At 39.2% G+C, this 18,449-nt stretch overlaps 1 protein-coding gene and 2 long non-coding RNA genes across 3 annotated transcripts in view; 2 read left to right on the plus strand and 1 right to left on the minus strand.

Moving 5' to 3' along the window:
* The window catches only part of serpini1 (serpin family I member 1), a 128,485-nt gene extending 125,847 nt beyond the window's left edge, over window positions 1-2,638 (plus strand). Inside the window, exon 9 of the mRNA XM_062976740.1 lies at window positions 2,279-2,638. Coding sequence (XP_062832810.1) covers window positions 2,279-2,355 — 77 coding nt within the window. The 3' untranslated portion in view covers window positions 2,356-2,638. The remainder of the gene's footprint in view (window positions 1-2,278) is intronic.
* The window catches only part of LOC134297886 (uncharacterized), a 414,859-nt gene that overhangs the window by 392,942 nt on the left and 3,468 nt on the right, over window positions 1-18,449 (plus strand). The window lies entirely within an intron of this gene.
* LOC134297887 (uncharacterized) overlaps window positions 1-18,449 on the minus strand; it is a 127,675-nt gene that overhangs the window by 94,140 nt on the left and 15,086 nt on the right. The gene's annotated exons all lie outside the window — the stretch shown is intronic.

Consider the following 18,449-nt stretch of genomic DNA (forward strand, 5'->3'; position numbering starts at 1 on the left):
TACAGTCAGGAAGTTCTTCATAATGTTCAAGTGGAATCTCCGAGTCCTAGTCTCCAGGGCAGCAGAAAACAGTCCTGCTCCGTCTTCCTTATGACAGCCTTTCAAATATTTAAACATGGTGATCATGTCTCCACTCAACCTTCTCTTCTGCAGGCTAAACATCCCCAGCTCTTTAAGCCACTTCTCATATGGCATGGTTTCCAGACTTTTAATCATTTTAGTTGCCATCCTCTGGATACCTTCCAGCATGTCAATATCTCTCTTGAATTGTGGTGTCCAAAATTGGACACAGTATTCCAGATGAGATCTGACCAAAGCAGAATAGAGAGGCACCATGACTTCTCTTGATCTAAATACTAAACTCCTTTTAATGCAGCCCAAAATCCCATTGGCTTTTTAAGCTGCTGCATTATACTGTTGACTCATGTTTAAATTGTTAAACATGATTCCAGAGTCTTTTTTCACATGGACTGTTGTCAAGCCAGGCATCACCTAGAATGTATCTTTGCATTCCATCTTTTTCCGACTACATGTAGTACCTTGCATTTGTTGAAATTCATTTTGTTAGTTTTGGCCCAGTTCTCTAATCTGTTGAAGTCATTTTGAATTCTGATCCTGTCTTCGGGAGCATTAGCTATCCCTTCTAATTTGGAGTCCTCTGCAAATTTGATAAGGACGCCATCTAAACTCTTATCTAAGTCATTAATAAAGATGTTGGTCTGGGATAGAAGCCTGTGGCACCCCACTAGTCACTTCTTTCCAGGATGAAGAGGAGCCGTTGGTGAGCACCCTTTGTGTTCAGTCGCTTAACCAATTACAAATCCATCTAACAGCAGTATTATATAGCCTACATTTTACTAGTTTGTTTGAAAGAAGATCATTGGAGACCTTGTCGAAGGCCTTACTGAAATCAAGATATGCTACATCCACAGCATTCCCTGCATCTACCAAGCTTGTAACTCTATCAAAAAAGATCTGTGACTTTCCAGTCTTTTTCATCAGTTTGGATATGCTCTCAGCTAACCATTTTAACATCCAGCCTATGGGTGATTGAGGCAGCCCGGGCTGTGGCACAGGCTGTTGAGCAACCAGCTGCAGCCAGCTGCAACAAATCACTCTGACCAAGAGGTCATGAGTTCAAGGCCAGCTCGGAGCCTGCGTTTGTCTCTGTCTTTGTTCTATGTTAAGGCATTGAATGTTTGCCTATATGTGTAATGTGATCCGCCCTGAGTCCCCTTCGGGGTGAGAAGGGCGGAATATAAATACTGCAAATAAATAAATAAATAAATACAAATCACTTACTCCAAAGAGATCGCTTCTTAGAGCTAGGCCTAAGCACCATATTCTGCTTAAGCTTAGAAGCGAAACATGGCTAGCCATGCTTAGTTCTTGAATGGTAGAACGCCAGTGAATACCAGATGCTTTGGGTTATATTTCAGAGGAAGGAACAGGCAAAGCCACCTCTGAGTATTCCTTCCCTAGAAAAATCCTATAGAATTCATGGGATTATTATTAATTGACAGGCAACCTGGAAGACAAATACATACACAAACATTTACACATTTTCCTCTATCATTTTATTCCATGAAAATCAGTAAAGTGAGATTTAGGGGTGAGGTTTTAATCTTTTCCCCAATGTCTTTTCTCCACCTTAAATCACACCAATTAATTTGGGAAGATGCAATAAAATGAGAGATACCCATATTGTAATTCTCTGTCTTCTCATTTTGTGGCTTTTAGCAGCCTAGGGAAGAGATTTCAGGCTGCAAAGTTATGTAAGTAAAGGTAAAGGTTTCCCCTGTCGTTAAGTCCAGTCATGTCTGACTCTGGGGGTTGGTGCTCATCTCCATTTCTAAGACGAAGAGCCAGCGTTGTCCGTAGACACCTCCAAGATCATGTGGCCGGCATGACTGCATGGAGCTTTGGGATATCACTTGTCTTGAACTACAGTTTCCAAATGCCCTCAACCAGTATGGCCAGTAACTCTGCTGGCTGGGTGATTCTAGGAGTCATAGTCCAAAAAGTTCATTTTCCCAAACTCTACCGCAGTGCAGAGGATGGAATCATATTTCACATTAGTGATTCTCAATGCTGTTTTTGATTAATGTGAATGATGTCAAGTGGGTTTCCTGTACCACATATATTTTCACCATGATTTCTTCAGCCTTGAATAGATAAAGCAGAACAAGCTTTCTTTATCTTGTACTCTTAACAATACCTTCCTCCTTTGTATATCTACTTCTTCCTCCTGTCTCTCTAATTTTTCTCTCTCCTTTAGGTACCATCATTTTTCTGGGGAGAGTTATGCACCCAGAAGCAATGAATACAAGTGCCCATGACTTTGAAGAACTGTAATATCTCCACAGGCTCACACACCCACACAGAGAAAAATAAGCACACTGAGTTGCAATTGATGTATTTAAGGTTTGCCGTGTGGTTTTCTTTCTCTTTTTTTGCAATGTTACCTTTGAGATACTGTTTGAAAAGAAAAACAAACAAACAAACTTCCAGATTTAACTTCAGCTACAAATTGCAGGTTGTGGTTATGGAAGAAAAGCTTTCAGTATTAAAGTAAATATTGTTGTCCTTGTGAATTGTGGTGGTGGTGGTCCTTTAAAATAAAAGCATATACATGTCAGTGGTTGTGTTTCCTGTCTCAGTCAACCGTAATGTTGATTTTTTTTCTCCCTCCCTCTCTCTCTCTCTCTCTCTCTCTCTCTCTCTCTCTCTCTCTCTCTCTCTCTCTCTCTCTCTCTCTCTCTTACATATCTAATGAAGCAAGCTTTGTCCCAGGGGCGATAGGGACCCAAGAGAAATTAAAGCTCCTAGAAGAACAAGAGCTAAATTTCCAAAGAGGAGCTAACCTCTTGCATCTCTGTGTGAGATGCTATTCTGCATTCCACTTGAGGTGAAGGGGATTTAAAGATTGAATCTCCAAAATCTTCTCAGTGCAATTTTGTGAGAAAGGAAAAAAAATGAGATCTTGGTTTGTTGGATTTCATTTTTCTTTCTTTCCTGGAACTTTCTAGAAAAATAGTTTCCTTTTTCTGGTGATTCTGCAGGGCTCCACACCTTGTGTGCATAGTCTTTACTATGAGACATCCATGCCTAATGCAGCAGTGAGACCCCATGAGCCAAGTAATGACAAGGATGGCCACAGCTCCATTCTGTACGTGAGAGGGCTGGTGCCATATGAAGATGCAGCATTCAGCAGAGCTTGGAACACCTTCAAAAAGGATTAATATTTGGTTATCTCTTTCTCTTCCATGCATGCACACACACTTGTATATGCACACATCTGAACATGTTATATTGCCACATTACTCACTGCACACAAGCACTATCTCAACCAAATTTTGATTACAGTATTTACACTATCATTACCTACCTTTCTACCAATTTGCATTCCAGTTGCAGCAATAGCTGACATAATGGAAGCAACCAGGTCGGTCTACTCACAGCTGGCAGGCAAAGCCTAAGGTGCATGATGGGGGGTGGGATTTGACCTGGATTGCAGGTGAAAACTGAGGAAACTGTGGAAAGAGAGATGTGTACCACTGTTTCATCTAATCCAAGACCTGCTAAAGAAACAATGGAACAGGAGCAAAGAGAAGAAGCTGTGTCATTGAACTTTATATGAACAAGACTGTTTCTGATGACCAAGTAAAATCTCAGTTAGTGCAAAATTCATAGCCTCCATTGCCAAGATATGTATTTCCTATGGATAAGAAAAGGTGTCTATGTTTTCAACACACATGGTTCAGCAGATTTCCCTGATTATCCTACTTATTTTATCTACAAGGTGCACTCTGTAAGTACTGTGTGGTGTTTGGAGGAAAAGTTGGGGGTAAAAGTGGTCATCAGAAACTTGGTACATTGGTTGCTGAACCATTTATACAATTGAAAAATGCAATAGAAGTCTTCAGTAGACACCAAAAAATAGAATACTATCAGAACAACTTGTGCTTGGCTGAAAACTTCTTTCTAATTCACAGTGGAAACGTCTTGATGTAACCCATTGTCATGAGAAAGGAAATAATAAGAATACAGAAGAAAACAGAAATAAATGTCTGCCAATTGTGGAAACTATTATCCTTTGTGGCTGACAAGAACGGGCTATAAGAGAGAGCAAAGATTCAGAACTGATTACCTGTGAATAACCTTTGTAGAATTATGGCAATTGCAAAGCCTTGTTGAGATCTTGTGCCAGATCAGGAAATGTTGTCCTGAAAAGTCATCTTGGGGGGAAAAAGTTTCAATCCCTCCTGAATTTATTTTTTTGCCTATGGGCCTGTCTCAATGTAAAGCTCATTGCAGAATTCCTACCTTAAGGTTACCAGTGCATGCACTACCATCTTTAGGTCCTCCATATCTAGGAAGGTGTATCAGCCAAAGCTGGTAGTAAGCGCTCCTGACAGTTGCATCTATCTGGGCTGACATTTGGAGAGATGGATCCAGGAGCACTCTCCAGCTGTGAACACAGTCAGAGGCGGTCCAACCATAAGGCGAACTAGGCATTTGCCTGTGGCGCCATCGACCCGGGGGCACCATCGTCCTGGGAGGAGGGCGCCACTCTCCGCCTCCTTCTCCTTCAGGTCTCCTGGCGGCCACGCTGGGCCTCCCATTGCCCACGCTGGGCCTTCCGGCCAGCGCGGGCCTGCCTTCACACCACGTGAGCCCACCTTTGGGACCTTCAGAGATTGTGAGGTCTGTGGGAACTTGGAAGCTAGGTATGTGGGGTTTATATATCTGTAGAAAGTCCAGGGTGGGAGAAAGAAGTCTTCTTTGAAGCAGGTGTGAATGTTGTAATTAATCACCTTGATTAGCATTTAATGGCCCTGTGGCTTCAAGGCCTGGCTTCTTCTTGCCTGGAAGAATCTTTTTTGGGGAGGTGTTAGCTGTCCCTGATTGTTTACTGTCTGGATTTCTTCTGTTTTCAGAGTGTTGTTGTTTATTGTCCTGATTTTAGAGATTTTTTTAAATACTGAGGGCTATCTGGGTTATCTAAGTCCACACTGCTCTATATCCCTGTTCAATGTTTAGTGCTAAATTCGCAAATATAGTCATTCCTACATAACATTACCATGTATTGAACTGCTTTTTCTATTGATTTGTTGTAAAACATGATGTTTTGGTGCTTAATTTGTAAAATCATAATGTAATTTGATGTTTAATAGGCTTTTCCTTAATCCTTCCTTATTATCCAACATTTTCACTTATCCAACGCTTTTATTTTTCAGTGATTGGTTTGGGGGGGGGCACCAAAATTCTGTTCGCCTACACTTGAAAAATACCTAGGGCCGGCTCTGAACACAGTAAAAGGCTTCTGAATGCCACACATTTGCAAAATCTGTTAGCAACACTGCTATGTGTACAGTGGATTCTATAGAAAAAGTTTTAGCTTACTCCACAAAAAGGAAAATCAGCCTGTTAAGCAAGTCTTGCAAATGCTGATTAATTATAATTAATATCAGATATATTTTATATCTATTTTATATTACTATACACCTGGGGTCATGTAAAAATTTCTTGGGCAGAAAGGTGGCATGAGTGGAAAATGCTTAAGAAATCTTGACCTTGAAGACTTTTACCATCATAACATTCAGGAGTATCGACTTGGGGGCACCACCACCTTATATCCCAAAAGATCCTAAGAATAATGCTACTTCATGGCATTGCATACATGTGAGGCACTCTGGAAAATTAAACATGACAGCTAGAAGCAGCAAAGATCCAGGAGTTGTTTGAGAATTTTTGCTTAGCCTTGAAATCACCAAAATAGAAACACAAACGATAATTCCTGTCATTTTCAGCTCTGACCAAAGCATTAGTCTATGCAGTGGGCTTGTTCTGTCAACTGAAATACTCTTTCGCAAAGGTGAGAATTATGAAGTCCAGCAGATTTAGTTGCATGTTGACTCCCAGCAGCCCTACCATAGTGGGGGATGCTGGGAGTAACAGTCCAACATTAGGAACACTGCACCATTCCCTTCATTGCCCCTACTGTCTTCAATATGAGTAGTATGCCTGCTACTTTAAACCAGGCTTGTACCGCCTTGAAATTGAAAATCTGTCATTATAAATTGCAAAATGTCATTATTGATGTGGGAGAGTTAATTATTTATCAGATTTTAATGTGATTCCTTCCTGCAAGCAAATTACAGGAATCCATATGATTCTTTCAACACATCAGACTGCTCAGAAAAATCGGTAAATGATGATTGCAGTAGCGACTGGCTTGCACAAAAATAATCCCTTTTGTTAATAAGTTTACAAGTAAAAGTAAATATCAGACACAAAAAATATGAATGAAATGCAAAAAAAAATCACATCCAATCACACTATCATAAGGCTGAGAGATAACCCCAATCAGAGTTAGGAAGAAGCTGCATGAAGATATGTGTCTCTTAAGCAACCAGAAATCTGAATTACTCTTGATTATTATTATTATTATTTTTAAAAAAGGTTGGGGGGAAATCGCCCTATGATTCCTGGAACCCATCTCTGTCCTAATGCATTCAAAAGCTCATTTCTCATTTAATACACATCAGCATCTGATTCTGTGAGTTAATTAATTATGTACGTAAAAGTAATGCCTGTGGCAGACAACCTTGCCATACTATGACATGTCATCGTGACAAAGCATCCGCTGCTGAATTCAGGGTTCAGTTCCCTTAAACTATGCACAGGAGGGCAAACAGAGAGCTAATTTCATGGGTTGTGCCCTGACTAAATAAGCAAAAATGCAGGGACAATAGAAACTCCTTAAAAAAATATTGCTCAGGTTATGGTACAGTGCATGCGCTCCCAGACACCTTTATGTAGACAAAGGGTGCTCTCATGTGTGGAGGAATCCATTGTGGTTAGAAGCACCATAAAGAAAGAGGGCATAGGGAAGCCTTTATGTGCTCAGACAAGAGCATATTCTATTCTTCCAGATTCATGAACCCAGAACAACGGAGAGACTTATTGTGTGCTCTTCTTGCTAGCAGTTTCAAAAACTACACTCAGGGGAGGGGGTAATTTTTGGAGATGTGCATCAAAGAAATGGGAAGGAAATCCATCCTTGCACTGCTGATCTCCTAGAATAGAGGCACACAACTGAGCAGATAAAAAGTGCAGGAAAGGTTACCTAGTTGTTGGCTCTGATATTAGTAGACTAATGATGCTTATTTGGGCCCTAATCTGGAATGTAAAGGTCCCATCCAAGGTACTGAATTTATTTGGGGATAGAGTTTGAAGCTTTATTTAATGTTTGGGCTAAAACCCAAAGTGGAATCACCACTCCATTGACTTTGAAGATACGAGCTTGTGAGGATTGTCAGGTTCTGTTAATCTACCAGCCTTCACTATGATTAAATGAAGGGCCTGAAAGGCCGGTATTTCCAAAGCTATGTGATCAATACATATTCACAGAATGGAATTTGTGGTTGGGAAGAACAGGTTGAGAGATGACCTAATAACCATTTTTAAAAATCCAAAGGGACAAAATGCAGAAGTTGGAGCAAACTTGTTTTCAAGCTGTTCCAGAGATCAGGATATAGACAAATAGGTTCAAATTTAAAAAAAAAAATCCCCCAAAAAACAAACATTTGATTCAATCATTAAGAAGAATTTCTTGTCTGTTCCATCTCACTATGCATTGCTTGTATGATCTGTTTAATTGAAATATATCCTCAAAAATTGGACTTCTAATCTTTGGAGATCTTTAAACAGAGGTTGGATGGGCATCTTTCAGAAGTGCTTTAGTAGTGTATACATGTGTTGTCGAAGGCTTTGATGGCCAGAATCACAGGGTTGTTGTATGTCTTTCGGGCTGTGTGGCCATGTTCCAGAAGTATTCTCTCCTGACGTTTCGCCCACATCTATGGCAGGCATCCTCTGAAGTGTGATGTATGGAGTGTATACATGTATGGGATTGGACTAGATGGGCTTTGTGATCCCTTCCAAATCTAAGATTCCAGCTTTTTTAAATTTAATGTTAATTTTGATTAAATGAATTTACTCCAAACAGGATACCAACATTGAAATTGAAAGCATGGAGACTGAGAATTTTGAGATCCTATTCCTTTTGAAAGGTGCTAAGAAGCTTATATTTCAAAAGTAGTGAGCAGGAACAGAGTTTGTTACTGGCATAATATTTTATAGTTATTTTTAAAAGTTCCTATTGAAAGGCATTTTAAGAAGCTATCAGACTTCCCTCCAGTTTTGAACTGTAAGATAATATTTTTAAGGGAAAATATTTGCTTCTCTAGAAATTAAAATTTCAAGTTCTACAATCTTTTACAGAATCCATGCTAGACAGAACTTTTTGGAGTTGAAAACCAAAACATATGGAGGGCCTGAATTTCTCACCTTAAACTTTTTTGTTGACTCGGCAATCATTAGTGTTTCTTTTGTATAATTTTATTCATAAACATTTATAAAAGAAAGCAAAGAAAACATATCGATCTATGCTCTGAAAGATTTACAGCCTGAATTTCAATAACGGAATGGGGATATCAAGAGAGGAGAGGAAAGGGAGTGGGCAAGATAGCCAATTAGAGCTGGAAGCAAATGGACTTACATATACTTTGATTTGGTCTGGAATATTTTATTCCAGGCTCAGAGGACAAGTAATGCAAAAATCATATTTGGCTCATTGCTCACTTCTTTAAATAAATATGGAAATATCTCTGCATTTCATTTACCTTACAAGAGCAACTTAAATAACTGATATATCCCAGATTTGAAAAAGGAGGGAGGGGAGTTACAGCCACAAAGACAGAAAAAGAATGATACAGACATACCTCCTTCAAAGAAAATTCTTTTAACCAAGTATTTTTTAGGCTAGCTCCTACCCCTCCATCCCCAATGTCCTTTGTGTGGGTAAAATGTTTGTTTTTGAGCATCATACATACAAATTGTGAGGATGGTGAAAGGACTGGAGAAACATATACTTTGTGGCAGTTTGCAGCAATATGTCTGGAATAAACAATGCAATACAATTCAAGCTGTAAAAGAAGTGGGAATCTAACCAATCCTTCTGCAGTTGTGTGTGTATGTCTACCAGTGGCAAGGTAAACAGCAGCTGCCTTTGAAATTCTTTGCTGAGCACGCATGAACAGTGTAACAGAATGGGTCTACCTTGCCAGGCCAGCGTAGGAAAAGTTCTAGGCCCCTGGGAGAAAAGGCCTGATCCAAGCTAAAGGAAGAGGGAACAGGAGGGAAATATAAATTTTGTATATTGTATATTATAATTGTTTTAACTGTTTTAATGTTTATTTTATTGTACTATGGTGTATTGGCATAAATTGCCAGTCTGTAAGCCGCCCTGAGTCCCTGCGGGTGAGAAGGGCGGGGTAGAAATGATAGAAATAAATAAATAAATAAATAAAACATCCACTCCTTATGTGGTAGTGGTGCCTGACTGGTGGGGGAGTTAGAGAGTGTTGCCTTCCTACAGAAGGTAAAGGGCACTAAGAGGAGAGAGGAATTTGAGAGAGGGGAGTCTGAGGAGGAAAAAAAATTTTGGAGCTCTGAGAAAAGAACCTCTGTGAGTGGGGATTTTAAAATAGCCTTCCGGGGAGAAGTGCTACATTTTTAGAGAGACACTAAGGGACAGAAGGCTTATATTTAGGAGCCTCCGGAAGGTTGGACTGAAGGGTTTTGAAAAGCCCAATTAGTTCTCCTGTGAAAGAACATAGTTCTGTGGAAGACAAGTTAAGGAACCATTTTCTTTTAAGGAATCAGCTTGATAATCTTCTGAAACCATTATGTGTCTGAACCTCTTCTAATATCTGAGAAACTTTCTTATTCCAGATCAAATAAACTTGACAAATTTGTTTATACTTCACCACAAGAATTCAGTGTGTCTTTCTGTGCATCAATATAGGAAGGGAGCCTGTCTGCATAATAGCCATCACTCTTTAAGTCAGATTTTCCCTTTATTTTTGAGTGGCTTTATTTTTGGTTGGTGGGCCAATGGGACAGGGAAACGTGAATGGTGTGGTCGAAGACTAATACAATTAGATTGGAGGCAGCACAGTTATATCGTGATGTAACTGGGAGGTTGGTGGTTGCAATCGACCATTGTAAACTGTAAGAGAGAGCGAAAGACCTTGTTTCACCACCATCTCTCCCCCCCCCCAAATGTTCAAAATGAAGGGCTCTATAGCAGTAATTGTTAACTGCCATCAAGTTGGCTTTGGCTTATGGTGACCCTATGAATGAGAGACTTCCAAGTCTCTCTGTCCTATCATGAACAGCTTTACTCAGAAATGTGGATTTCTTGATTAAGTTGAGAATTTTGAGATCATGCAGTGCAGTCTTGCTTTTCTCTTACTGCCTTCTACTTTATCAAGCATTATTGCCTTTTCCAGTGAGTCATGTCCTCTCACAGTATTTCCAAAACATAGGGTTTCCAAGAAGCCTTCAGGTTTATCATTGCTTTCTTCTACTTAGTTCTAACAACTGTTAGCTATGGTGCCACTAGGCCAGTGTCACCCCACACATGCACACTTCTGGTGCTGCCCAATAGCTATTTGGCATATTTAGTCTGGTTCCTCAGCAAAAATCTGTCTGACATGGGAAAGGGGGCTAATAGTGGCACTACTACCATCACAATAGGCTCTTACCTCACAGGAGCCTGAATCCCTTCAGTACAGAAAGGTAGATCTTTACGGTGATAGATCTAGAGACTATAATGGAAATGGAAAGGGCAGAGTGGTGATAGAAACAAAAATATCCCTGGATACCTTTTGGAAGAAGCCTTCAGTTGTTCTATAGAAAGTTCAAAATGTTTTCGTAAACGTATGCAAGACCTATCTGATCAGGAAGTTTTGCATCATATGTGCATATTTTTTTTTAGTTTTGATGAAAAGCTTTGCTGAAACAGGTTGCACTTCTCTTTTATGGCAATCCCATTCCTTCCATGTCATTTCTCCCTCTGCTACCATTTTTTCCTTAAAGTAATGCCCAGGGACGCATCTACTTTGTTAACTGAATTAGATATTCATATACTATATATCTATAGTAAATGGCATTGTAAACTGCATGTCTTTCGTTAATGCTACCACATAACAAACCAGCACTTTACAGATACCCTATCACACTTTTATACTGTAAATGGAGAAAAGTATAGGCACACAAGACCTTTTTTCAATCAAGACCAGACCAGAATAAAAAGGTTTTATTTGAAATAAATTATCCAGGGATTTCTTTTAATGTGAAGTGCCAACAAAATTGCTGAAGGTCAATTCCTCGGTTGACTCTGAACTATACAGAAATAATCATTCTGTCTGAGCCAATGTTTCATACTACTTTTGATTTTACAGATCAGATAACAAAATATTATTTCTAGCACTGCAATTTAAATAATCAAGGCCATTTATCGTGATCTTGTAGAATTTAGCTTTCTTGATATCTATTTTTGGAAACTGCCGTGCAACAAACCAAAATCATTTCATGAAGTTTTCAGATATGATTGACACAGAATTACTTGTTTGTCCCAGCAGTAATAGCCACTTCAAAAACTAAACTAAAACACTCCAAAGTAGGTGTTTTTGTGCACTGAATATCTTATTCAGGTGTGGGCTACTGCAACCCTTCAGCATCAGGGAGGTTCCAGGTTTGGATAAAAGCAAAATGTGGAGATTTGCTTCAGAAGAAAGAAGCCTGTCGTCAGTGAAATTTTCCTTTATTTCTAGCACTTCAGAAGGTGAGAAAATGAAAACGATTCACATGTAAAACTCTTGCCATTTGCTGCATTTTCTTCCCCTTGATCATTTTGCCTGCCCCTTTTCTTTGGATGTCTAAACTCTCTTTCTCAAATGCTCAGCTGAATTTTTCACTTTCAGTTATAGAAATTTGCAAAATGAAAATTTTGCATAAAGAAAATTTCATGAGGAATAAAATTCTCATTGGTGATGGTGGTGGGTAATGCCTATAACTACACCCCAGCTCAAGGAACCATACAAAATTCATGGGGTCATCATAAATTAATAGGCAACATGAAGGCACATACACATCCTGTAACTATACTCCTTACCAAGGAATTATATGAACTTATGGGGCCACCATAAGTTGATAGGCAACTTGTAGGCACATACACACTGACATTTAGAATAAAAGGAACTGGGCATGTTCAGCCTGATGAAGAGCAGAATAGGGGTCGAGGTGACATGATGGTAAGAGTGGTTCAGCAGTGGGAACAATTCAATAGAGAGATGAAGGGTGTCTCTTTTTCTGAATGTCTTCAAAAAGACTCAGGACAACTACCTGCTGGGAATGCTTTTGCTGAAGATCCTGCATTGAGCAGGCGGTTGTACTTAATGGTCTTTGAGGTTCTTCCGATTCTATGATTCTATGAATGTTCTTCTAGGGAGCCCGAATGCTTCACCAAACTACAAATCCCAGGATTCCATAGGATGAAGCCATAGCAATTAAAGTGAAATCATAGCAATGTAATGATATATTATGAAAAGGAGTGGATCTCTGTATTTTGGTAGATTCACCAAGTGGTCTAGTACTCAAAACCTGATTAAAAACCATTGAAACAGAATTTGGAATCTACCAAATTCTAATCTTTCCATAATTGTCATACTCATGACACGCTAAAGGTCCTAATGCAGAGCTAAGTGAAACGTGTAGCAAATCCAAAGAAAAATCCTTGCTGCCATTTCTGCATAAATGAATGAAAAAGTTTACATTCCTAAGGGCTCAGTGTGCACAGATGGAGCTCTGGCTGAAAGGTGACACTTTCCCATTGAAGCCTTTGAAAAGCTGTGACCAATGGCCGTGTTGACAGGGAATGATGGAGACTGTAGCCCAACATAGCTTGATGACAGCAGGTTGGGAAGAAGCTTCTATAATGAATCCTTTGGCAAATCTCAGGTGCAGCTAATTCTGTATTTGTGGCTGTAATGGATTCTTTCTTTGATTTTGCTATCAACGTTCTAAACAAAAGCATTACAGACATTGATCCTGTTTCTGCAATGGTTTGCTATGACTCAGCAAGTCTGTCTCTGTGATGAATGTTGGCAAAGAATGAGGGGAACAGCTGGAGAATCACAAGCATAACACATTTTGAACTAAATGATCGCTTACTCATTTCTGTCATTTTATGACTCTTGGCCTTACAAGCATTTATTTTACCCATCAAGACAGACATTTATTTCCAAGAGTCAATGAAAATCTTGCCCTGTTTGTCAACTCTGTGTTTATTGCCTTCCCCAGATTTCTAATGTTTGTTCTCAGATCTGGCTACAAAGAATTTTTTAATTCAATTAGCTGGAAAGCTGGAAAAGATATCTGTTTCGGAATTTTAAGAGGAAGGGATGGCTCAAGTTCACTAAACTTTCAATACCAATACAATAATGGCCCCACTTTTGCCATCCCATTGGAATTGGATGAAGAGAGGAGGCCCAGATGCCCCTTGTTGTTTATCCATTAAATTCCTCCATATAAGAAAATGTAATTGTATATTATGAATGTGGCTCTTTGCAGCACCCTCATTGTGATATGCTGCATCCCTCTAACCATTTTGAATATTCTATTAGCCAATTACTCATTAGTAATTAAAGTCTTCCTTTTAAAAATACCCTAAAGGCATCAGATCCCCTCCAATCATGGAAGCTAAGCATGCTCAGCCCTTGTTAGTCCTTGGAGACGAGATCACTAACAAACAACAGGCACTATAGGCAATATTTCAGAGGAAAGAACTGGGAAAACCACTTTTTAGTATTACCTGTCTATGAAATCCATGACAGGTAATCTGAAGGCACACACACACACCTCCCTTGCATTTTCAAAAAGCAATAGTGCAAATGGGAATGACATCCACTGTCTTGGAATAGATTCAGGAATTCAAAGTGAATGCCATCAGTGCTCATAACCTTCTGAGGCATAAACCACCAGGTGTCACTGTGCTCTAAAGAAGGTGGGTTATGTTTTACAACCCACAGTTTAAACACATTTTTTGCATTTAGGAAACTGAAATAAACAAAATGGCACCTCCTATCATGCTGTTCGGTGTGTGGTTTAGGATGGGGCATTCTCAATGTGGTAAGAATTTGGGTCTCTATTTCTGCCTCTCTGTCCACAAAAGGCATAAGAGAAGTTCTACTTTGCTGTATTCAGGAAACTTCCTCAGTCAGTAGAAAATTAGACTGCTGGTATACTTCAAAACTGTTTAAGATTCAACCCTACAGGAATATCAGAATACCATCAGATAAACAATATTGCTTGTGTAAAAGGGTTGTTTTTCATTAAACAAAAACAGATGTAAGATACGAGCAAAGCATTACATAATCCCTTAGATCATAACAAGATTTCTGACATAAAAAGAAATAACTATAAGCTTAAATGTTGATTCAATAAAAAATAGGTTCAACTGTGAAATACAAAATTATATCGAAAATATTACGCAATCATTCCTAATGTAATCATTTCCAGCACAATCTATTACTTTGGATTGAAATTCAAGCTTGATTCAATAAGTCAGAAGAACAAACAATATGAATAATGAGTTGTTGTGACACTGAAATGAAGAGAGGATCCATGTAAGCCGGCCACTCTGTTCTCTGGGGGGGAAAAGAGAAAACCCACTGATAAACATTATGCATTGGCCACAACCACTGAAATCCTGACCCATGCATTTCAGTGGTCCAACTCGAGGTACAGCTAACTGCACTTTCTTTTATAATATCTCTTTAATGTTGATCTGCTTTCGTTACACCTGAAGAATAGTTATAGGTAGAGTGTTTTGTTGGTTAGACCTCATCCATGATTCTGTTTCTAGTGTTTTTGTGTATGTTGAACAATATACAGTGGGCCCTTGGTACCCACTGGGATTGGTTCCAGAACCCCCTGTGGATACCAAAAGCTGTGGATGCTCAAGTCCCATTGTATACAATGGCTGAGCAACATAGTAAATGTGCCTTATGGATATTTTCAAAAATATCAAGCCATGGATAGTTGAATCCATGGATAAATAACCTATTGATATGGAGGGCTGCTTATAGCTAACTTCTCCTATATTGCTGCCTTGTCTGAGCCTGCTTTAAAACACCTTTGAAGATAAAACTATTACTGATTCACTGCTTTTAAAAATAAATGTCTGTTTGATAGCTGGAGTAAAAGTACTTGATGAATGGCTGGTGTATACAGACATTCACATGTAGGTCAGGTCACTGTTGCCTGTTCAAGTCTGCACTTTTTACAGTCTTGCATCAGATTACAAACTTTTTAAGACCCTTTTGTTTTTACAAAATATTCATTTTTGTGAAAGAGGATACTTTTGCACAAATGCTATGTTTTGTGTCTAAAGCAGTACATTTTTCACAAAATATGCCATGCCCAAAGTTAGGGTTGTTAGGTAAAGGTAAAGCTTTTCCCCTGACATTAAGTCTGGTCTTGTCCGACTCTGGGGGCTGGTGCTCATCTCAATGTCTAAGCTGAAGAGCCGGCATTGTCCATAGACACCGCCAAGGTCATGACTGCATTGAGTGCCATTACCTTCCCGCCAGAGCGATACATATTGATCTACTCACATTTGCATGTTTTTGAACAGTTAGGTTGGCAGAAACTGGGGCTAACAGCGGGAGCTCACCCCACTCTCCGGATTCGAACCACCAACCTTTCGGTCAGATAGTTCGGTAGCTCAGTGGTTTAACCTGCTGCGCCACCAGGGGGATGTTGGTTTAATAAAATAATAATCTTAATTGTTGTTGTTGTTGTTGTTGTTGTTATCATTGCTGCAAAAAAATCCTGTCCTTCTTGGTTCCTGCTTGTGAATATTCTTCTTGAATTGTGGTGCCCAGAACTAGACACCATCATATATGAAGACACAGAACAATAGCAACAATGGCTTTATGAGGAAATCCTGTAGAGATAAATCCCCACTGAACTCTGTGAGGTTTCAATCCTGAACAAATGTGCACAGGATTTCACTGCACCAGGAGCAATCAGGTACTAAATAATACAATTTATACTGGTTACAGAATCCCACTATATTTGTTGCACAGTTTGCATTCCCTTGATGAAGTGTTATTTTGTTTTATTTTTAAACACTGAATACAACTGACTTGCAGTGTATATGTGTGATTTGTTGTCTCTCTTTAAATATAGCTTGCTTGAGGAAGATGACAGTATTCTGAGGCATACCAAAAATGTTGCTGCCTCAGCGTTAGCCCATATTTCCACCAGAAGGAAGAAAAGCAGACTCTCGTATTCTATTTATTTCTTCCCCCATAGCCTAGGGAAGCTGACTAGCATCTATAACTTTGTTTTTCAAAGATGCTGACTATGATCCCCACCCCCACGGTACTCTCTGTTTCCTTCTGCAAATTACAACAGTAGCAACGGATACCAACTACTATGTCTAAAGACTACAAAGTGAACACCTTACCATATACAGAATACTAAATGCACATAGCAATGAACACAAACTGACTTGGTGACTCACTAGATAAGTACACATCATCAGAACAATGGGTTATTTGCTTTGATTCAGTGCTGGTACTCTCTGTCTCAGGCCCAAAAGACCTTGAAAAATATAACCTCAAGGAGCCATTCAGAAATTGCATGACTGAATCATACTATTTATCAAGAAGATGCATCATATGTGTGTGTGTGTGTGCATGTGCGCATGTGTGTAAATGATTTTATACACAATGGAAACTCCCCTTTCTATAAATTGAGGACAGCAATCCAGTATGATCCCCTTATCCACAAACTCAATATCTTACTCTCCAAAAAATATCCCACCAAAAGATGTCTGCTGGCCTATCTAGGTCCTCCAGTGTGATTCTATGGTATACTTCCAGCCCAAATATGGTCAAAATATGGGGTATAGGTATATTTTTAAAATGCACTACACAGATTTTCAAAACCTTTATGAACTGAGACAGATTAAAGAAGATGACGAAAATAATTGGAGAATGAATTGTCCAAGAAGTCTATCCCAAACAATATAAACTGAGGTCATACAGTGCCATCCTGTCTTTTCTTAGTGGGACATTCCTTGTGCCAAGATGAAGTGATTGTCTCAGGTTGTCAATAGGTTGTTCTTATATAGGAAGGATTACAGTGGAATTTCCAGTGGGTTCAGCCAGTACAACACAAACTTTCTAATCTTACTGCTAACCTACTGGAATTCCAATAGGGTTAGAAATATCATAGGGCAATATGATATAGGGTTTGAGCACTGCGAGAGACCATGATTTGAATCCCTGCTCAGCCAATGGGTTACCTTGAACAAGCCATACTCTCAGTCTCCCAGTCTCAAAGGAAGGCAAGGACAAATTCCTCTGAACAAATCTTGTCAAGAAAACCCCATGAGAAATTCACCTTAGGTTTGCCATAAGTCATACACAGCTTGAAGGCACTCAATAGTAATAGAAAATAACCTAAAACTCCTTTTTTGTTGCATTTTTTCTTTTAAAGCATGGAACATGAGGAACATTGAGTGAATTGGATAAGAAGTGAACAACAAGTCAAGGCATAAACATTTGTATTAACCATTCAACAATAGGAGAATCCCAGTTATCCCTGAAAGGTCAATGTATATGTCAAATCTAATGCACACCTCAATTTTTAAAACCCTGAAACCAAGGAAATATTTGCTGCTGAATGCAATGTGCAGTGACAAAAAGTTCATTCTTGTAATATGGCTGCTACACTTGCAGGAAGCTCAGAATTCCTTCTTTAAAAACAAAAGTGTTAGACCACCAACGCTTTCAGCAGTAGAAAAGAAAACTTTGGGACCATCTCTGCTGTAGAATGAATCTACTTTAAATGTCCCAGCTCAATGCTATGAAGTCATGGGGGTTGTAGTTTTACAAGGTCTTGAGTCTTCGCCGACAAAGGCTGCAGATGCCTACAAATCCCAGGATGGCATAGCACTGAGTCAGGGCAATTAAATTAGATATGACATCCCTCAAATAGGAGCTCCAGGTGCCCTTGAAGTAGTTTTCCCTTTTGCTTTGACTCAAGACTATTACCGTATTATGTGCATTTCATGTACACCCTAATTTTGACAATGTAATTTAGCCAAAAAAGGTGGTCATTAGATTTGTGTAAATAGGGATAAGTTAAAGAATGAAGAGAACCTTGAATGCCCAAGATGTAATAGCCTATATGGAAGACAGTATTTTGACACATCTTTTCATCTTTCATGAAGAGAGAATAGACTGCATATCTGAGAGAGAAAAGATGGAACCTGATAACTGATTACATGGCAAAGCAAAGAAGAGGGTTGTGGAAGTTTAAATCTAAAATTGAAGGGGAAAAACACAGGCAAAATGACTGCCAAGGAAGTATAACTGCTCAAACTCTACAGGGACATGTTGACTTGTGCAAGTGTGGTTGTACCTTTCTGCACTTCTAACAAGCAGCTATGGGAGGCTAGGGGGCACATTAACCCCTCAGGACCTCAGAGGACCATGCCAACCTGTAAAAATATCAAAAAC

Source organism: Anolis carolinensis, chromosome 3, assembly GCF_035594765.1.
Source record: "Anolis carolinensis isolate JA03-04 chromosome 3, rAnoCar3.1.pri, whole genome shotgun sequence".
Taxonomy (NCBI): domain Eukaryota; kingdom Metazoa; phylum Chordata; class Lepidosauria; order Squamata; family Dactyloidae; genus Anolis; species Anolis carolinensis.